Here is a 23,188-nt window from a genome sequence, read left to right as displayed (position 1 = left end):
GAGCTAAACAGTTACTGTGAACACCACATCCCGAGCTAAACAGTTACAGTGAACAACACATCCCGAGCTAAACAGTTACAGTGAACAACACATCCCGAGCTAAACAGTTACGGTGAACACCACATCCCGAGCTAAACAGTTACAGTGAACAACACATCCCGAGCTAAACAGTTACGGTGAACACCACATCCCGAGCTAAACAGTTACAGTAAACACCACATCCCGAGCTAAACAGTTACAGTGAACACCACATCCCGAGCTAAACAGTTACGGTGAACACCACATCCCGAGCTAAAGAGTTACGGTGAACACCACATCCCGAGCTAAAGAGTTACGGTGAACACCACATCCCGAGCTAAACAGTTACGGTGAACACCACATCCCGAGCTAAACAGTTACGGTGAACACCACATCCCGAGCTAAACAGTTACAGTGAACACCACATCCCGAGCTAAACAGTTACGGTGAACACCACATCCCGAGCTAAACAGTTACGGTGAACACCACATCCCGAGCTAAACAGTTACAGTAAACACCACATCCCGAGCTAAACAGTTACAGTGAACACCACATCCCGAGCTAAACAGTTACAGTGAACACCACATCCCGAGCTAAACAGTTACAGTGAACACCACATCCCGAGCTAAACAGTTACGGTGAACACCACATCCCGAGCTAAACAGTTACGGTGAACACCACATCCCGAGCTAAACAGTTACGGTGAACACCACATCCCGAGCTAAACAGTTACGGTGAACACCACATCCCGAGCTAAACAGTTACAGTGAACACCACATCCCGAGCTAAACAGTTAAGGTGAACAACACATCCCGAGCTAAACAGTTACAGTGAACACCACATCCCGAGCTAAACAGTTACAGTGAACAACACATCCCGAGCTAAACAGTTACAGTGAACACCACATCCCGAGCTAAACAGTTACGGTGAACACCACATCCCGAGCTAAACAGTTAAGGTGAACAACACATCCCGAGCTAAACAGTTACGGTGAACAACACATCCCGAGCTAAACAGTTACGGTGAACACCACATCCCGAGCTAAACAGTTACAGTGAACACCACATCCCGAGCTAAACAGTTAAGGTGAACAACACATCCCGAGCTAAACAGTTACAGTGAACACCACATCCCGAGCTAAACAGTTACGGTGAACACCACATCCCGAGCTAAACAGTTACAGTGAACACCACATCCCGAGCTAAACAGTTACAGTGAACAACACATCCCGAGCTAAACAGTTACAGTGAACAACACATCCCGAGCTAAACAGTTACAGTGAACAACACATCCCAAGCTAAACAGTTACGGTGAACAACACATCCCGAGCTAAACAGTTACAGTGAACACCACATCCCGAGCTAAACAGTTACAGTGAACAACACATCCCGAGCTAAACAGTTACAGTGAACAACACATCCCGAGCTAAACAGTTAAGGTGAACACCACATCCCGAGCTAAACAGTTACGGTGAACAACACATCCCGAGCTAAACAGTTACAGTGAACACCACATCCCGAGCTAAACAGTTACAGTAAACACCACATCCCGAGCTAAACAGTTACGGTGAACAACACATCCCGAGCTAAACAGTTACGGTGAACAACACATCCCGAGCTAAACAGTTACAGTGAACACCACATCCCGAGCTAAACAGTTACAGTGAACACCACATCCCGAGCTAAACAGTTACAGTAAACACCACATCCCGAGCTAAACAGTTACGGTGAACAACACATCCCGAGCTAAACAGTTACGGTGAACAACACATCCCGAGCTAAACAGTTACAGTGAACACCACATCCCGAGCTAAACAGTTACAGTGAACACCACATCCCGAGCTAAACAGTTACAGTGAACACCACATCCCGAGCTAAACAGTTACAGTGAACACCACATCCCGAGCTAAACAGTTACAGTAAACACCACATCCCGAGCTAAACAGTTACGATGAACACCACATCCCGAGCTAAACAGTTACGGTGAACACCACATCCCGAGCTAAACAGTTACAGTAAACACCACATCCCGAGCTAAACAGTTACAGTGAACACCACATCCCGAGCTAAACAGTTACAGTGAACACCACATCCCGAGCTAAACAGTTACGGTGAACACCACATCCCGAGCTAAACAGTTACGGTGAACACCACATCCCGAGCTAAACAGTTACAGTGAACACCACATCCCGAGCTAAACAGTTACAGTGAACAACACATCCCGAGCTAAACAGTTACAGTGAACAACACATCCCGAGCTAAACAGTTACGGTGAACACCACATCCCGAGCTAAACAGTTACAGTGAACAACACATCCCGAGCTAAACAGTTACGGTGAACACCACATCCCGAGCTAAACAGTTACAGTAAACACCACATCCCGAGCTAAACAGTTACGGTGAACACCACATCCCGAGCTAAACAGTTACGGTGAACACCACATCCCGAGCTAAACAGTTACGGTGAACACCACATCCCGAGCTAAACAGTTACGGTGAACACCACATCCCGAGCTAAACAGTTACGGTGAACACCACATCCCGAGCTAAACAGTTACAGTGAACACCACATCCCGAGCTAAACAGTTACAGTGAACACCACATCCCGAGCTAAACAGTTACAGTAAACACCACATCCCGAGCTAAACAGTTACAGTGAACACCACATCCCGAGCTAAACAGTTACAGTGAACACCACATCCCGAGCTAAACAGTTACAGTGAACACCACATCCCGAGCTAAACAGTTACAGTGAACACCACATCCCGAGCTAAACAGTTACAGTGAACACCACATCCCGAGCTAAACAGTTACAGTGAACACCACATCCCGAGCTAAACAGTTACAGTGAACACCACATCCCGAGCTAAACAGTTACAGTGAACACCACATCCCGAGCTAAACAGTTACGGTGAACACCACATCCCGAGCTAAACAGTTACGGTGAACAACACATCCCGAGCTAAACAGTTACAGTGAACACCACATCCCGAGCTAAACAGTTACAGTGAACACCACATCCCGAGCTAAACAGTTAAGGTGAACAACACATCCCGAGCTAAACAGTTACAGTGAACAACACATCCCGAGCTAAACAGTTACGGTGAACAACACATCCCGAGCTAAACAGTTACAGTAAACACCACATCCCGAGCTAAACAGTTACAGTAAACACCACATCCCGAGCTAAACAGTTACAGTGAACACCACATCCCGAGCTAAACAGTTACAGTGAACACCACATCCCGAGCTAAACAGTTACGGTGAACAACACATCCCGAGCTAAACAGTTAAGGTGAACACCACATCCCGAGCTAAACAGTTACGGTGAACAACACATCCCGAGCTAAACAGTTACAGTGAACACCACATCCCGAGCTAAACAGTTACAGTAAACACCACATCCCGAGCTAAACAGTTACAGTGAACACCACATCCCGAGCTAAACAGTTACAGTGAACACCACATCCCGAGCTAAACAGTTACAGTAAACACCACATCCCGAGCTAAACAGTTACGATGAACACCACATCCCGAGCTAAACAGTTACGGTGAACACCACATCCCGAGCTAAACAGTTACAGTAAACACCACATCCCGAGCTAAACAGTTACAGTGAACACCACATCCCGAGCTAAACAGTTACAGTGAACACCACATCCCGAGCTAAACAGTTACGGTGAACACCACATCCCGAGCTAAACAGTTACGGTGAACACCACATCCCGAGCTAAACAGTTACGGTGAACACCACATCCCGAGCTAAACAGTTACAGTGAACACCACATCCCGAGCTAAACAGTTACAGTGAACAACACATCCCGAGCTAAACAGTTACAGTGAACACCACATCCCGAGCTAAACAGTTACGGTGAACACCACATCCCGAGCTAAACAGTTACGGTGAACAACACATCCCGAGCTAAACAGTTACGGTGAACACCACATCCCGAGCTAAACAGTTACAGTAAACACCACATCCCGAGCTAAACAGTTACGGTGAACACCACATCCCGAGCTAAACAGTTACGGTGAACACCACATCCCGAGCTAAACAGTTACGGTGAACACCACATCCCGAGCTAAACAGTTACGGTGAACACCACATCCCGAGCTAAACAGTTACGGTGAACACCACATCCCGAGCTAAACAGTTACAGTGAACACCACATCCCGAGCTAAACAGTTACGGTGAACACCACATCCCGAGCTAAACAGTTACGGTGAACACCACATCCCGAGCTAAACAGTTACGGTGAACACCACATCCCGAGCTAAACAGTTACAGTGAACACCACATCCCGAGCTAAACAGTTACAGTAAACACCACATCCCGAGCTAAACAGTTACAGTGAACACCACATCCCGAGCTAAACAGTTACAGTGAACAACACATCCCGAGCTAAACAGTTACGGTGAACACCACATCCCGAGCTAAACAGTTACGGTGAACACCACATCCCGAGCTAAACAGTTACAGTGAACACCACATCCCGAGCTAAACAGTTACAGTGAACACCACATCCCGAGCTAAACAGTTAAGGTGAACAACACATCCCGAGCTAAACAGTTACGGTGAACAACACATCCCGAGCTAAACAGTTACGGTGAACAACACATCCCGAGCTAAACAGTTACAGTAAACACCACATCCCGAGCTAAACAGTTACAGTAAACACCACATCCCGAGCTAAACAGTTACAGTGAACACCACATCCCGAGCTAAACAGTTACAGTGAACACCACATCCCGAGCTAAACAGTTACGGTGAACAACACATCCCGAGCTAAACAGTTAAGGTGAACACCACATCCCGAGCTAAACAGTTACGGTGAACACCACATCCCGAGCTAAACAGTTACAGTGAACACCACATCCCGAGCTAAACAGTTACAGTAAACACCACATCCCGAGCTAAACAGTTACAGTGAACACCACATCCCGAGCTAAACAGTTACAGTGAACACCACATCCCGAGCTAAACAGTTACAGTAAACACCACATCCCGAGCTAAACAGTTACGATGAACACCACATCCCGAGCTAAACAGTTACGGTGAACACCACATCCCGAGCTAAACAGTTACAGTAAACACCACATCCCGAGCTAAACAGTTACAGTGAACACCACATCCCGAGCTAAACAGTTACAGTGAACACCACATCCCGAGCTAAACAGTTACGGTGAACACCACATCCCGAGCTAAACAGTTACGGTGAACACCACATCCCGAGCTAAACAGTTACTGTGAACACCACATCCCGAGCTAAACAGTTACAGTGAACAACACATCCCGAGCTAAACAGTTACAGTGAACAACACATCCCGAGCTAAACAGTTACGGTGAACACCACATCCCGAGCTAAACAGTTACAGTGAACAACACATCCCGAGCTAAACAGTTACGGTGAACACCACATCCCGAGCTAAACAGTTACAGTAAACACCACATCCCGAGCTAAACAGTTACAGTGAACACCACATCCCGAGCTAAACAGTTACGGTGAACACCACATCCCGAGCTAAAGAGTTACGGTGAACACCACATCCCGAGCTAAAGAGTTACGGTGAACACCACATCCCGAGCTAAACAGTTACGGTGAACACCACATCCCGAGCTAAACAGTTACAGTGAACACCACATCCCGAGCTAAACAGTTACGGTGAACACCACATCCCGAGCTAAACAGTTACGGTGAACACCACATCCCGAGCTAAACAGTTACAGTAAACACCACATCCCGAGCTAAACAGTTACAGTGAACACCACATCCCGAGCTAAACAGTTACAGTGAACACCACATCCCGAGCTAAACAGTTACAGTGAACACCACATCCCGAGCTAAACAGTTACGGTGAACACCACATCCCGAGCTAAACAGTTACGGTGAACACCACATCCCGAGCTAAACAGTTACGGTGAACACCACATCCCGAGCTAAACAGTTACGGTGAACACCACATCCCGAGCTAAACAGTTACAGTGAACACCACATCCCGAGCTAAACAGTTAAGGTGAACACCACATCCCGAGCTAAACAGTTACAGTGAACACCACATCCCGAGCTAAACAGTTACGGTGAACACCACATCCCGAGCTAAACAGTTACAGTGAACACCACATCCCGAGCTAAACAGTTACAGTGAACAACACATCCCGAGCTAAACAGTTACAGTGAACAACACATCCCGAGCTAAACAGTTACAGTGAACAACACATCCCAAGCTAAACAGTTACGGTGAACAACACATCCCGAGCTAAACAGTTACAGTGAACACCACATCCCGAGCTAAACAGTTACAGTGAACAACACATCCCGAGCTAAACAGTTACAGTGAACAACACATCCCGAGCTAAACAGTTAAGGTGAACACCACATCCCGAGCTAAACAGTTACGGTGAACAACACATCCCGAGCTAAACAGTTACAGTGAACAACACATCCCGAGCTAAACAGTTACGGTGAACAACACATCCCGAGCTAAACAGTTACGGTGAACAACACATCCCGAGCTAAACAGTTACAGTGAACACCACATCCCGAGCTAAACAGTTACAGTGAACACCACATCCCGAGCTAAACAGTTACAGTAAACACCACATCCCGAGCTAAACAGTTACAGTAAACACCACATCCCGAGCTAAACAGTTACGGTGAACAACACATCCCGAGCTAAACAGTTACGGTGAACAACACATCCCGAGCTAAACAGTTACAGTGAACACCACATCCCGAGCTAAACAGTTACAGTGAACACCACATCCCGAGCTAAACAGTTACAGTGAACACCACATCCCGAGCTAAACAGTTACAGTGAACACCACATCCCGAGCTAAACAGTTACAGTAAACACCACATCCCGAGCTAAACAGTTACGATGAACACCACATCCCGAGCTAAACAGTTACGGTGAACACCACATCCCGAGCTAAACAGTTACAGTAAACACCACATCCCGAGCTAAACAGTTACAGTGAACACCACATCCCGAGCTAAACAGTTACAGTGAACACCACATCCCGAGCTAAACAGTTACGGTGAACACCACATCCCGAGCTAAACAGTTACGGTGAACACCACATCCCGAGCTAAACAGTTACAGTGAACACCACATCCCGAGCTAAACAGTTACAGTGAACAACACATCCCGAGCTAAACAGTTACAGTGAACAACACATCCCGAGCTAAACAGTTACGGTGAACACCACATCCCGAGCTAAACAGTTACAGTGAACAACACATCCCGAGCTAAACAGTTACGGTGAACACCACATCCCGAGCTAAACAGTTACAGTAAACACCACATCCCGAGCTAAACAGTTACGGTGAACACCACATCCCGAGCTAAACAGTTACGGTGAACACCACATCCCGAGCTAAACAGTTACGGTGAACACCACATCCCGAGCTAAACAGTTACGGTGAACACCACATCCCGAGCTAAACAGTTACGGTGAACACCACATCCCGAGCTAAACAGTTACAGTGAACACCACATCCCGAGCTAAACAGTTACGGTGAACACCACATCCCGAGCTAAACAGTTACGGTGAACACCACATCCCGAGCTAAACAGTTACGGTGAACACCACATCCCGAGCTAAACAGTTACAGTGAACACCACATCCCGAGCTAAACAGTTACAGTAAACACCACATCCCGAGCTAAACAGTTACAGTGAACACCACATCCCGAGCTAAACAGTTACAGTGAACACCACATCCCGAGCTAAACAGTTACAGTGAACAACACATCCCGAGCTAAACAGTTACGGTGAACACCACATCCCGAGCTAAACAGTTACGGTGAACACCACATCCCGAGCTAAACAGTTACAGTGAACACCACATCCCGAGCTAAACAGTTACAGTGAACACCACATCCCGAGCTAAACAGTTAAGGTGAACAACACATCCCGAGCTAAACAGTTACAGTGAACAACACATCCCGAGCTAAACAGTTACGGTGAACAACACATCCCGAGCTAAACAGTTACAGTAAACACCACATCCCGAGCTAAACAGTTACAGTAAACACCACATCCCGAGCTAAACAGTTACAGTGAACACCACATCCCGAGCTAAACAGTTACAGTGAACACCACATCCCGAGCTAAACAGTTACGGTGAACACCACATCCCGAGCTAAACAGTTAAGGTGAACACCACATCCCGAGCTAAACAGTTACGGTGAACAACACATCCCGAGCTAAACAGTTACAGTGAACACCACATCCCGAGCTAAACAGTTACAGTAAACACCACATCCCGAGCTAAACAGTTACAGTGAACACCACATCCCGAGCTAAACAGTTACAGTGAACACCACATCCCGAGCTAAACAGTTACAGTAAACACCACATCCCGAGCTAAACAGTTACGATGAACACCACATCCCGAGCTAAACAGTTACGGTGAACACCACATCCCGAGCTAAACAGTTACAGTAAACACCACATCCCGAGCTAAACAGTTACAGTGAACACCACATCCCGAGCTAAACAGTTACAGTGAACACCACATCCCGAGCTAAACAGTTACGGTGAACACCACATCCCGAGCTAAACAGTTACGGTGAACACCACATCCCGAGCTAAACAGTTACAGTGAACACCACATCCCGAGCTAAACAGTTACAGTGAACAACACATCCCGAGCTAAACAGTTACAGTGAACAACACATCCCGAGCTAAACAGTTACGGTGAACACCACATCCCGAGCTAAACAGTTACAGTGAACAACACATCCCGAGCTAAACAGTTACGGTGAACACCACATCCCGAGCTAAACAGTTACAGTAAACACCACATCCCGAGCTAAACAGTTACAGTGAACACCACATCCCGAGCTAAACAGTTACGGTGAACACCACATCCCGAGCTAAAGAGTTACGGTGAACACCACATCCCGAGCTAAACAGTTACGGTGAACACCACATCCCGAGCTAAACAGTTACGGTGAACACCACATCCCGAGCTAAACAGTTACGGTGAACACCACATCCCGAGCTAAACAGTTACAGTGAACACCACATCCCGAGCTAAACAGTTACGGTGAACACCACATCCCGAGCTAAACAGTTACGGTGAACACCACATCCCGAGCTAAACAGTTACAGTAAACACCACATCCCGAGCTAAACAGTTACAGTGAACACCACATCCCGAGCTAAACAGTTACAGTGAACAACACATCCCGAGCTAAACAGTTACAGTGAACACCACATCCCGAGCTAAACAGTTACGGTGAACAACACATCCCGAGCTAAACAGTTAAGGTGAACAACACATCCCGAGCTAAACAGTTACGGTGAACAACACATCCCGAGCTAAACAGTTACGGTGAACACCACATCCCGAGCTAAACAGTTACGGTGAACAACACATCCCGAGCTAAACAGTTACGGTGAACAACACATCCCGAGCTAAACAGTTACAGTGAACACCACATCCCGAGCTAAACAGTTACAGTGAACACCACATCCCGAGCTAAACAGTTACAGTGAACACCACATCCCGAGCTAAACAGTTACAGTAAACAACACATCCCGAGCTAAACAGTTACGGTGAACAACACATCCCGAGCTAAACAGTTACGGTGAACAACACATCCCGAGCTAAACAGTTACAGTGAACACCACATCCCGAGCTAAACAGTTACAGTGAACACCACATCCCGAGCTAAACAGTTACAGTGAACACCACATCCCGAGCTAAACAGTTACAGTAAACAACACATCCCGAGCTAAACAGTTACGGTGAACAACACATCCCGAGCTAAACAGTTACGGTGAACAACACATCCCGAGCTAAACAGTTACGGTGAACAACACATCCCGAGCTAAACAGTTACAGTGAACACCACATCCCGAGCTAAACAGTTACGGTGAACACCACATCCCGAGCTAAACAGTTACAGTGAACACCACATCCCGAGCTAAACAGTTACGGTGAACACCACATCCCGAGCTAAACAGTTACGGTGAACACCACATCCCGAGCTAAACAGTTACGGTGAACACCACATCCCGAGCTAAACAGTTACAGTGAACACCACATCCCGAGCTAAACAGTTACAGTAAACACCACATCCCGAGCTAAACAGTTACAGTGAACAACACATCCCGAGCTAAACAGTTACGGTGAACACCACATCCCGAGCTAAACAGTTACGGTGAACACCACATCCCGAGCTAAAGAGTTACAGTGAACACCACATCCCGAGCTAAACAGTTACAGTGAACACCACATCCCGAGCTAAACAGTTAAGGTGAACAACACATCCCGAGCTAAACAGTTACAGTGAACAACACATCCCGAGCTAAACAGTTACGGTGAACAACACATCCCGAGCTAAACAGTTACAGTAAACACCACATCCCGAGCTAAACAGTTACAGTAAACACCACATCCCGAGCTAAACAGTTACAGTGAACACCACATCCCGAGCTAAACAGTTACAGTGAACACCACATCCCGAGCTAAACAGTTACGGTGAACACCACATCCCGAGCTAAACAGTTAAGGTGAACACCACATCCCGAGCTAAACAGTTACGGTGAACAACACATCCCGAGCTAAACAGTTACAGTGAACACCACATCCCGAGCTAAACAGTTACAGTAAACACCACATCCCGAGCTAAACAGTTACAGTGAACACCACATCCCGAGCTAAACAGTTACAGTGAACACCACATCCCGAGCTAAACAGTTACAGTAAACACCACATCCCGAGCTAAACAGTTACGATGAACACCACATCCCGAGCTAAACAGTTACGGTGAACACCACATCCCGAGCTAAACAGTTACAGTAAACACCACATCCCGAGCTAAACAGTTACAGTGAACACCACATCCCGAGCTAAACAGTTACAGTGAACACCACATCCCGAGCTAAACAGTTACGGTGAACACCACATCCCGAGCTAAACAGTTACGGTGAACACCACATCCCGAGCTAAACAGTTACAGTGAACACCACATCCCGAGCTAAACAGTTACAGTGAACAACACATCCCGAGCTAAACAGTTACAGTGAACAACACATCCCGAGCTAAACAGTTACGGTGAACACCACATCCCGAGCTAAACAGTTACAGTGAACAACACATCCCGAGCTAAACAGTTACGGTGAACACCACATCCCGAGCTAAACAGTTACAGTAAACACCACATCCCGAGCTAAACAGTTACAGTGAACACCACATCCCGAGCTAAAGAGTTACGGTGAACACCACATCCCGAGCTAAAGAGTTACGGTGAACACCACATCCCGAGCTAAAGAGTTACGGTGAACACCACATCCCGAGCTAAAGAGTTACGGTGAACACCACATCCCGAGCTAAACAGTTACGGTGAACACCACATCCCGAGCTAAACAGTTACAGTGAACACCACATCCCGAGCTAAACAGTTACGGTGAACACCACATCCCGAGCTAAACAGTTACGGTGAACACCACATCCCGAGCTAAACAGTTACAGTAAACACCACATCCCGAGCTAAACAGTTACAGTGAACACCACATCCCGAGCTAAACAGTTACAGTGAACAACACATCCCGAGCTAAACAGTTACAGTGAACACCACATCCCGAGCTAAACAGTTACGGTGAACAACACATCCCGAGCTAAACAGTTAAGGTGAACAACACATCCCGAGCTAAACAGTTACGGTGAACAACACATCCCGAGCTAAACAGTTACGGTGAACACCACATCCCGAGCTAAACAGTTACAGTGAACACCACATCCCGAGCTAAACAGTTAAGGTGAACAACACATCCCGAGCTAAACAGTTACAGTGAACACCACATCCCGAGCTAAACAGTTACGGTGAACACCACATCCCGAGCTAAACAGTTACAGTGAACACCACATCCCGAGCTAAACAGTTACAGTGAACACCACATCCCGAGCTAAACAGTTACAGTGAACAACACATCCCGAGCTAAACAGTTACAGTGAACAACACATCCCAAGCTAAACAGTTACGGTGAACAACACATCCCGAGCTAAACAGTTACAGTGAACACCACATCCCGAGCTAAACAGTTACAGTGAACAACACATCCCGAGCTAAACAGTTACAGTGAACAACACATCCCGAGCTAAACAGTTAAGGTGAACACCACATCCCGAGCTAAACAGTTACGGTGAACAACACATCCCGAGCTAAACAGTTACAGTGAACACCACATCCCGAGCTAAACAGTTACAGTAAACACCACATCCCGAGCTAAACAGTTACGGTGAACAACACATCCCGAGCTAAACAGTTACGGTGAACAACACATCCCGAGCTAAACAGTTACAGTGAACACCACATCCCGAGCTAAACAGTTACAGTGAACACCACATCCCGAGCTAAACAGTTACAGTGAACACCACATCCCGAGCTAAACAGTTACAGTAAACAACACATCCCGAGCTAAACAGTTACGGTGAACAACACATCCCGAGCTAAACAGTTACGGTGAACAACACATCCCGAGCTAAACAGTTACGGTGAACAACACATCCCGAGCTAAACAGTTACAGTGAACACCACATCCCGAGCTAAACAGTTACAGTGAACACCACATCCCGAGCTAAACAGTTACAGTGAACACCACATCCCGAGCTAAACAGTTACAGTGAACACCACATCCCGAGCTAAACAGTTACAGTGAACACCACATCCCGAGCTAAACAGTTAAGGTGAACACACTCTTCTATGGCACTCTGTCCGTTCTCTCCATATGGTAACTCTGATATCTCGCTCTATCCCAAAACAGTCCATCAGTACACATTCCACTTCATACACACATTCTGAGACACAATGGCATTTACAGGCCGTAACCCTGCCTGCTATCTGCAGACTGTCTGTCTCACAGACAAATTAACTCCACTAAAGCTAGCAGACTGAGACGGAGTGTGTGTGTTCATTATGAGCCATTCTCACATGACAGTTACCCAACCACTTAGAATGACACTCAACTTAACAAGCCTAAGGTTGAAATGTAATCTGTAGAATTTGACTGCAGCAAACTGTATTCTACAGAATGTCTCTGATACTGGGGTCTGCACACACACTCAATAATGCTCACAGATATGTAATAAAGAATGACTATGCCAATCCAGTGGGTCTGCAGTGGTGAAGAAGCCCTGTGTTTACCCAGAGGAAATTCTCACTCAGTGTGTGTGTTTGTGAGTGAGAGAGACACACAGAGAGGGATGAGAGGAGAGAAAGAGATATCTTTCTCCAGGAAGACACCAGACAGCTTAATTACCTCCACCTGTGAGCAGACAAAGAAACACACCCTCCAATCTTTGCTCTGCCACACCCTAGTTCCCACGGTAACACTATAGAACCCACCCTAAAGACAGACACACACACACACACACGGGGAGGAGAAGGAGCAGGAGCAGTAAGTGTAAAATGAGGATGAGGAGAAGAGGTGGATGATGAGTGGGGGGGTAAAGGAGGAATTGGTAAGGCAAGAAGAAGAAACAATATGTACTCACATCCAGTGAGTCCTCGTTGACGATGATGAGGGACATGCCGTGGGAAACTAGACGACAGGAGTAACCTAAGATGTAGAATACAATCTCAGCTACAGCATAGAAACACTCATCAAGAAGTAAATGCCATTTCACTCCCTCCATCCCTCTCTCACCTATGTTGATGGCGGTCTCCTGTTTGTCTCCAGTGAGGACCCAGATCTTGATGTCGGCCTTCATCAGAGTAGCGATGGTCTCAGGGACCCCCGCCTGGAGACGGTCCTCTATAGCTGTGGCCCCCAACAACAACAGGTCCTACAGAGACACACACACAAAGAAAGAGAGAGAGAAAGAGACAGAATTGATGACATAATGAGTGAGCATAGACTAAGAGAGAGACAAATACATTCAGAAAATTCTTTTCTGGACAAAATCCAACTTGGAGGAGTTTGGTGGTTCATTGTGTTGTGAGCACATCTTAGAAACTACATCCAAGTTGGAGAGACAGACTGGCTGGCAGCAGCAGCATACGACAGGGTAAGAAGAGGCGTGCAGCATGTTAAAACTATGTAAGTGGGTCAAACAGCAGCATAGGGAAAGTCTGTTAATGTTCCCCAAAACATTTATTTTGAACTCCATTAAAAATCGCAAATACACTCATTAGAGATGCGCACACGTGCACACACACACACACACACACACTCCCCCCAGCTGGTAACGGTGCAGTGTTGTTGATTCCAGTTATACAGGGCTCTTGGCAGACTGGTGAGGATAATTATCCCTTTGGTCTTCCAGTCTACCTCTCTCCCTCTCTTTTATCCCATCACCTTCCCTCTCCTCTACTCTGGGCCGTCTTTCAAAACCGCTCTCTTTATTGGAGTACTACCTGAGAAATAGCCAAACAAAGAAAGCAAAGGTGTCCATGTTCCAGCCTAATGACCAGCCTTAATATACATTTCCTGCCAACGGCTGCCATGTCCAATCTCTTAATGACCACAGGCATCATGATGTCCAGATGTATACTGGAGCTGTCCTCTGGGTTACAGGGCGTCTGTACTGTTGACAGGTTAGTAACTGGCTGGGGATAACACACACGGCTTCTTCAGCACCGAGAGGTCCTTATATCCCGCTACAGTGGATTAGTGGGACCACTCTGCCCTCTGCTGGACAAAACCCACCATCCCAGCAACACACTGACTGAAGGGGATGGTGTAAGGGGTCATCACTATCTTGCCATGCTAGAGTAGAGGTATGGTTTTACAGTATCTAACTAGATTTTTTATTTAACTAGGCAAGTCAGTTAAGAACAAATTATTACTTAAAATAACGGCCTGCCCCAGCCAAACCCTAACCCGGATGACGCTGGGCCAATTGTGCGCAGCCCTATGGGACTTCCGATCACGGCCGTGGTGATACAGCCCGGAATCGAACCAGGGTCTGTAGTGACGCGTCTTGCACTGCAATGCAGTGCCTTAGACCGCTGCACCACTCGGTAGCTCAATGCAATGCAATGCTAACCACTGACCCCAATCTTAACCCTTACCTTCTCCAGTAGTTCGTAGCAGTCCTCTAGTTTCTGGGCCCGGTCTTTAATGATAGTGCTAATACGGGTGTACTCCTTCAGCCACTCCTGGTATACCCCCTCCTCCAGATCAACATAGGCAAAGCACAGAGTCCGCAGACCTGGGGGGGACAGGGTCATATATGAATCAAGTCAGTGATGGGCAACCTGCCCCCATTTTTGTAGGCTCACGGATACATTTTTGGAACTCAGCCAGGGTCTCAACTTAGCGTTGAGAGTTAGAATAGTAGAATACACAAGGTGCAATTTTGAAATGTGGTTGTGCATCAGCAGTTTCTCTCTTATGTCAATCGCGGACAGTCACTCAATTAGCGCATGTCAGCTATTTTTGTTCTGCTTTGTAGGTTAGTCTAGCCAGCTATCTAAACTTTTAGTAATCATGGTCGAATTACAGATCCGGGGTGGCCCAATGATTTTGATAGACATTCTCACTCGGATATCCTACCAAAAACAGCAAACATTTCTTTCCACCCTATGCCAAAATGTGTCCAATTGAAGGAAATGAACTCTAAAATGGGTCCGTCTCCGACTAAAAACAATGCTGGTCGACCGAGAGCCATCTGTTCTTTCGACCAACGTGTATTTTTCTATAATAGACACACCCTACATTTGAATAAAATCAACTATATGTAGGCTACTGAGCTTGTCTGATGGTTTAAGCACTGCTATTAAAAATAAAAAAGACACAAATTACTAGAGGGAGCTTGTAAGAAATTGTATAAGATACTGGTAACTTGTTTTAACCACTTCTCAACATAAGCTATAACTTGGCACAACATCCACCCATCCCCCACTATACCCCCACACTTTGTACCCTGTTAAGTAACCACAGACCCACACACTCAACCCTCCCCCATGAATAGGACTCTGTTAAAACAGATGCACATGCATTCTGCTCAAGGATGAGACTATAAGACAATGAACTGTGGGAAGGGCCAATGGAAACGTCGACATCAGGCCGAACAGGACTACCCACGACCCAGATCGACCAATCGGAAGGCCAGACGACAAGATCAACCTACTGTGCTTGTTGCCTATATAATCTGTATGTACTGTTTAGAGGGTCTCTTCCGACGATTCAATACGAGTCAGACAGAAGGAGCCGTGATGCACGATTTACTAAGATATTTTTACATATCAATAAAAGGCCTTATTATATAATAATCCACCTCGTCCTATGTCTCTACTTGATCTCCTGTCTCCAGTAAACGTTTTACTAACAAGCTCAATATAGCCAGAAGAAAAAAAAAAAGTTTCCCGATCGACCCCCCTCCTGCTGCCTCTGGCCTTCACATATTTTGCCATTATCAGTCCCTCCAGGATTCCGCGATTGCATAATTCAATGCAAAATCAACCAAATCAGCCCATATTATGCGAGAGCTCGCAATTTTGACCAATCAACACACTTTTAGCGCATAAAAAGGCCCAATCAAAATCGGGTTCGTGATTTTGACCAATTACTGCACTGTTACCGTGGAAAATTGCACAATCCAACCACACTTTAACACAGTTTTTCCCCCTGGCCTGTCAGCGTATTCACGTGCGAAGATGATGGCTGAAAGGCAGTACAATGAACAGAAATCAATCTCATTTGCCAACAAAAAACAGCTAACGACCGTGCGAAACAATTTCCAAATGTTTTTGGAAACAAGAGGAAGTCGACAATCAAATCAGCAAAGCATATTTGAATGTCAGAACAGTTCTCTTAGCAGCGGCAGATCACCATGACTGAAGTGGGAGCAGGGAAGACTGTGGAAAGCGCTGAAAGAATCAAGGTGAGTGGCGTTTTACTCTGCTAACCTTGGCTTTAGTAGGGTGGTCGGCACTCTGCTCTCCACAGTCTGTCTATGGAGAGCGCTGCTCAAAGCACTGAGTGCAATTTGTCAGCTTTGCCGTTATAAACTCTCTGTAAAACGTAATATGGATCTTGAAAACAATCTTTATGGATTTTTTTTGAAATGGTAATACTGTTAAGTGCATATCAACCACAAAACTCTATTTTTACGTTTTCTGTTCTTTATCTCCCTTACGACCTTTCAGGAAAAAAAATCACAATCAAGTATTTTGAAGACAACTTATGCGAAAGAAATATCGATTCTCAAATTGAAAGCGATTGATAAGCATTGAAACTATTTGGGGGCTTTTTGAGAAAAAGAGTGTGTTGCAATGGGAGGTGGGGGGCTTGCCATCTCGTGTCGATAGCTAGCCCCAAGCCTGATGGAGAGGAGAGGTGTGTGTGAATGGATTATGACAGAGCTGTTTGTTCAGGAAAATAAACAAAATTGAGCACTTTAGATGTTTCATTGTTTTTTTATTATGTATTCTGCTTAAAATCATCCTAAAACTGAGCACATTACTTTTTATTGCTTTATATGAAATTAACGTGAAAAATAACATCGCAAAATGTATCGCAGAATTTCAGAAAAGCTGCAGCACAAGCATTTTTGGCAGCAGAAATCACCCCAAAACATCCTTGAAATCCGGGAGGGACTGCATTATGCTCCTGAAGTTGCCTGTAATAGGCTACACCAGCTGTCGGCAACCTTTTCCATTTGGAGTGTCAAGTTATCGTACTGTAATATTCATATCTGTAAACATACTGAATTGTAAATTGGATGCATTTGACCGCTGTATCATACTGCGCTATGATTGGTTAAGACCACCCAGGTGATGAGGTCATCTTCGGTTGATCATGGTATGAGACACGTGGACATGCCAGTTATAGCTAGCTAATAAAGAGCTATGTTCAGAAATATCCTGTCATTGCTGCAACTCCCCAACGGGCTCGGGAGGCGAAGGTCGAGCCATGCATCCTACGAAACATGACCGGCCAAACCGTGCTTCTTAACACCCACCCACTTAACCCGGAAGCCAGCCGCACCAATGTGTCGGAGGAAACGCTGTTCAACTGACGACCGAGGTCAGCCTGCAGGCGCCGGTCCGCCACAAGGAGTCGCTAGAGCACAATGAACCAAGTAAAGCCCCCCCGGCCTATCCCTCCCCTAACCTGGACAACGCTGGGCCAGTTGTGCGCCGCCCTATGGGACTCCAGATCATGTCCGGTTGTGATACAGCCCGGGATCGAACCCGGGTCTGTAGTGACGCCTCTAGCACTGCGATGCAGTGTCTTAGACAGCTGCGTCACTCGGGAGGCCCCTGACTGTAACTTCTATTACCAGTATGTAAAAATAGCCTACATATCAGCCAACAAATAAAAACATTGCAGCCTGAAAATATCCTGATAAAAATGAATATCCTATAAATCACATTGGCTATGCATGGCCTGTCTGCAAGAAACTTGAAACATTGTATCAACTATTAACTTGGTCTGGCACAAAGCTTGTGCTAGCAAACTTGCAACCTATAAAATATTCTGGGCCCTCAGAGTTTCCAGCGCCACCAGTGAGCTCGACAGGCACACAGCTGTACTCTATTTGTGCAAGGGATAAGAAGTAATCAGGTAGGCCTAATTTATGATGTTTCCACCGGATCAGAGCATGACATTTTTATCCCCCTTTCATGCTGAGTGTTTATCGAAAGGGAGATTGTTTTTTAGATTGAGAAAGGCTACGTTGAGAAACTTTCTCAATGGATGTAAAAACATACTTAGTTTACTTGCTGTTTGATGCGAATGAAACATTACTTTGTCTTAACTCACCATCACTGTGGAGCTTCTCAATCAGAAATAGTATCAGACCCCAGATGGGAACATTTATAGGTGTACATTTGCACTCAGGCCAGGTAGCCTAGGCCTTCTTCTATGCATAATCAAGATTGACAGGAGCACTCCAAACAACTCCTAAATGGAATGAAATGAACCAAAACGTTTTTCCCTCACAAGTGCAGCCTAGGTTGTGCACTCCTACAACGATAAGACTGTAATAATAATGTATTGAATGCATTAAACAGAAATTACCCTAACAAAAACAAACATTGTAGATGAGAAATGATGGTAATTAACAGTAAATGTAGGCCTACTACTGGTGATACTGTTATGCATCCCCTCGGCAATGGATTAGTCCACTCAGACAGGCGTGAATCAGACAAGTGTCTTTTTATACGTTTGCCACTGCTCGACTAAAACAATCCTGGTCGACCAACAGCCTATCGACCAAACAGTCGACTAAATGGAGTCAGCCCTACTCTAAAACGTTGGTCTTTTCTCCGCTGTGAAGGGGGGAGCTGCTAAAGTGTTTTGCTCGCAAGGTGAGGGCCCCCAAAAGGCTAGGGCCGGCTCTGACTGCATGTGGGTACCAGATCCACCAGCCACTGTGGCCCTTCATGAGTTCAGATTTTTTGCAGCCCTCACCCCCAACAAAGTTGCCCATCCCTGAATTAAGCAGTAATAATGTAGATATGAAAATATAGTACCAAGACATATAAAAAAGAGAAAGGCCCGTACCCTCGGTGGCGAACTGTTCCAGGTGTGCGATGGTCAGCTCTTTGTACTGAGACGCATCAGTGAGACGCTCAAAAATCACATTATCCTGAAACAAACATCATGACATCATCAACATGCGCCGTTTCATCATCATCATTATGAGCAAAGACACTATGGGAATAAACTGTGGTGCATTTAATGCCTGGGGGAATACTCACTGCTCCCTTGCAGTACAGACGCAGTTTCCCATCGGGGGTTCGGACCACTACAGACATGCGCTTACGGTTACTGTAGAAAAAAGAGACTTTTAAGTGTCTGTGAATGTTATGAGTGAGTGAGTGTCATTTTATTTACCTTGAAAACTCCAGCACATTCAGCAACTCAAAGCTCTTCTCCTTCCCCCTCTGAAAGACACAGAGAAATACCAATAATTAAACAGAGAACAGGATGAGTATTTACCTTTCTTCAAATGGCCCTCCATCCCAGTCTCTCAAACCCACACTTACAGCTTCCATGATAACGGAGCCAGGAGTTCTTGCTGTGAAAACGAAGCCCAGACCTTTGGCTCCTTTTACCAGAGCTCCTTCATCTGAGGAAAGAAAGAAAAAACACACATGCATTGCACATATTAGTAAGTTCTGAGTTGGGATTGGCTCTAATGTGTAGTAGCTAGGATGTGATTGGTCCTATTGTCTAGTAGCTGAGTTATGATTGTCTCTATGGTATATAAGCTGTGTAGAGATAGGCTGTCTACCTGGCGAGGAGGCCTGGTAGATAAGCTGGTCCTCCTCTCTCTCTGGGACGACTGTGTGACACACCGCCATCATCGTCAGGAACTCACAGATTTGGGCAGAGGTTGGCTGGGGGGGGGGGAGATACATGGCCCAGTGTCATTCTCATTCAGTATAAGAATCGTCAATAAGGAAGAAGTCAGGAGCTCAGGGAAACACCTACATGGTTCTTCTCAATGTTCTGGATGAGAGTGGGGTCATCAAACTCTGTGGAGTTAAGACTGCTGGACGGCAGGGGACTGAGAGGAGATGGACAGAATTAAACACTACCTACACGACTCATTATATACAACAAAGAAAAGGGTATTGGGGTGTTTGTAGTATAGATAGTAGGTCATAGCACAGCCAGAGGTGCAGAAGAGGAGGAGGTCACTGACCTGAAGTCCTCCATGGAACGATCAACATCTAGCTCAGGGAAGTGGCCGTATGTGATTCCAGCGATGGTACACTTCTTGAAATGCATGACGTTACAGGTGAGAGTTCCTGTCTTATCAGAAAACAGATACTTCACCTGGGAGAGAAGAAATAAAGAAAGGATATCAGTACACAACAGAATTCAACTGATTGGTTGAGCCCTGATGTGAACATGGTCAAGATTGGTGGAATCCACCATTTGATTTGATTCCATCCTCACCTGGCCCAGTTCTTCGTTGAGATTGGACGTTCGAGCCATGGCGGGTGTGTCTGTCTCAGAGTAGTACATCTCCTCATCCTGACCACCAAACACAGAGGGAGTTTACATGACACCTCTAAACAGAGTTAACACTCTAAAAACACACACGTGTCCGTCCGTACCCAGTTGATGAAGAGTGCCTGTGTGAACTTGACCACCTCCAGAGTGACCAGCAGGCTGATGGGGATGAGGTTGTTGTAGAGGATGATGAAGGTCAGCAGGTTATACCAGAAGTTAGTGGAGATGTCCCCTGTAGACACACACACGGTCAAGAGCTTATATGGAAGAGTAGAGAATGAATAACGTGTGTGTGTGTGTCCACCCATGAGAGAGTGAGTGAGTGTGTATTCTCACCTGCGCGTGACAGGTACCAGCAGGCCTCCTCAGTGTGTTGTTTGTTCCAGATGGAGGCTCCTATAGAGCTCACTAGCGCCATCACCAGGAGGATGCAGAACAGCACCAGGATCTGGACGTTGGTCACCCGCTCCACGTTAGAACGCTTCAGAGGGGCCTTGGTCGAGTTCTGGAAGGAACATTCACCACATTATTACATCCTTCATGTGGAACTACAAAACACCCAAAATGACACAGTTAGAGAACTCAAAAGAAAGCAGCGGAGAAGGAACACCAAGCTCTACTGGAACACCAAGCTCTACTGGAACACCAAGCTCTACTGGAACACCAAGCTCTACTGGAACACCAAGCTCTACTGGAACACCAAGCTCTACTGCTTTGTAGAGGTAAGATTGGCTTGATTCAAGACTATGGTTCAAGTTAGGTTTGGATCACAAAGGCTTGAAATGGCTAACCTGCATCAGTTTGGAGTCATGTCCAGTGTAGACTATAATTCCTACAACCCATTGTGTGTTTCTGAGCTGGGCACCTCTCAGTAGCACCTGGTCAGGACCAAGAGGAACCGCACTGGAGAGAGAGAACAGTGACAATCAGGTGGAGGTTGAACATGTCATTCTATGTTAGGTGTGTGTTCAGATGAGAGTGTGTTCAGATGAGAGTGTGTGTTCAGTACTTTTGGTTGTCCAGCCGTAGGGTCCCAGTGAAGTCGTACAGGTGTCTGTTGGGCTCTTCACACTCCAGACGGCCAGAGAGACCCATCAGCTCCTCCAGAGACTGGAGACCAGCTGTGTGAGTGAGACCCTGAAACACACACAATCAGTTAGAGCAGGTACACTGATAAAATACACACACCTTTAGGGTCATTCCTAACACACGTCTCACCTGTCTGATCTTCAGGTTGGTTTCTCCGTCCAGGTTGGAGGTCTCAGTGTAACACATGGCCTGAGGCTCACTGTGGAGAGGGATGAGTCCAACATTACCACATCATTCACTTCCACATTCATCTATGCAACGGGCAAATAAAAAATATTGAAACATTTATCAAAACACAGGGCTGTTCAATGTCAGTCCTGGAGGGCCGAAACACTTCTGGTTTTCATCCTCTCCGTCTAATAAGGGACTAATTCAGACCTGGGATACCAGGTGAGTGCAATTAACTACCAGGTGGAAACAAAAACCAGAAGTTTTTTGGCCTTCCAGGACTAGAATTGAACAGCCCTGATCAAACATAATGGTGACATCACACAATGTCACCGCAAACCAACCTGGAGGACACTATGACCATGTCAGCTGGAAGATGCTGCCCATTGGTCACCTTCACTATGTCTCCTACTGCCACCTTGTGGCCAGGATGCAGCAATGCAACAGCGGGAGGAAAGAATGAAAATGAGAACAGGGTGGGGGGTGGGGGGAGGCAAAGAGAGGGGAAGAGAGAAGTGCAAGAGAACGTGAAGCAGGAGAAGAGAGAGGGATGGTGGAGGCAGAGAGGGTTGGTAGAGGGAGAGAGAAAGTGACAGTGAGCAGCAAGTAGCTTTACAGTGGATGTTCATATCTGACGCTTCCCTCAGTCAAAGCAAGGACATTAGATACAGGGGATATTAAACAATGTGGAGAAAGACGCCAGAGAACATTCTGGAGAGGTAAATAATGTGCCATGCAGTCTTCCTAACTAGGGCCATGAGTTCTCCTTCACCAAATAACCTGATCAGGAAAAACTATGGGCCCTAGTTATAGGCTGCAACTTGAGTTCAGAGTTTTCCCCATTCAGGTCGTGCGGTACGGAAAGAACTCTGGTCTTTATCTGTAACCACTAGTCAGACAGGCTGTTGAGAGGATGAGGGCAATGGTACCTGTTTCCATATGATGGTCTGCCAGGCTCCATTCCTCAGAACTGAGACACAATG

General features: G+C 46.2%; 1 protein-coding gene across 6 annotated transcripts in view; it reads right to left on the bottom strand.

Annotated features, from left to right (window-relative positions):
• atp8a2 (ATPase phospholipid transporting 8A2) overlaps positions 1-23,188 on the bottom strand; it is an 81,894-nt gene that overhangs the window by 40,939 nt on the left and 17,767 nt on the right. For all 6 annotated transcript variants that reach the window (XM_071414569.1, XM_071414570.1, XM_071414572.1 and 3 more), the window contains 18 exons: positions 23,135-23,175; positions 22,550-22,623; positions 22,167-22,236; positions 21,958-22,085; positions 21,740-21,851; positions 21,285-21,453; positions 21,053-21,180; positions 20,892-20,969; positions 20,635-20,768; positions 20,421-20,496; positions 20,221-20,326; positions 19,973-20,055; positions 19,821-19,870; positions 19,685-19,754; positions 19,488-19,572; positions 15,047-15,186; positions 13,680-13,818; positions 13,528-13,592 (listed from right to left, as the gene is read on the bottom strand). In XM_071414569.1, the coding sequence (XP_071270670.1) occupies positions 13,528-13,592; positions 13,680-13,818; positions 15,047-15,186; positions 19,488-19,572; positions 19,685-19,754; positions 19,821-19,870; positions 19,973-20,055; positions 20,221-20,326; positions 20,421-20,496; positions 20,635-20,768; positions 20,892-20,969; positions 21,053-21,180; positions 21,285-21,453; positions 21,740-21,851; positions 21,958-22,085; positions 22,167-22,236; positions 22,550-22,623; positions 23,135-23,175 (1,748 nt within the window). The remainder of the gene's footprint in view (positions 1-13,527; positions 13,593-13,679; positions 13,819-15,046; positions 15,187-19,487; positions 19,573-19,684; positions 19,755-19,820; positions 19,871-19,972; positions 20,056-20,220; positions 20,327-20,420; positions 20,497-20,634; positions 20,769-20,891; positions 20,970-21,052; positions 21,181-21,284; positions 21,454-21,739; positions 21,852-21,957; positions 22,086-22,166; positions 22,237-22,549; positions 22,624-23,134; positions 23,176-23,188) is intronic.

The sequence above is a fragment of the Salvelinus alpinus genome, chromosome 8 (genome assembly GCF_045679555.1).
Source record: "Salvelinus alpinus chromosome 8, SLU_Salpinus.1, whole genome shotgun sequence".
NCBI lineage: Eukaryota > Metazoa > Chordata > Actinopteri > Salmoniformes > Salmonidae > Salvelinus > Salvelinus alpinus.
Note: the sequence above shows the minus strand (reverse complement) of the source record. Positions and strands in the feature narration are given on the sequence as shown.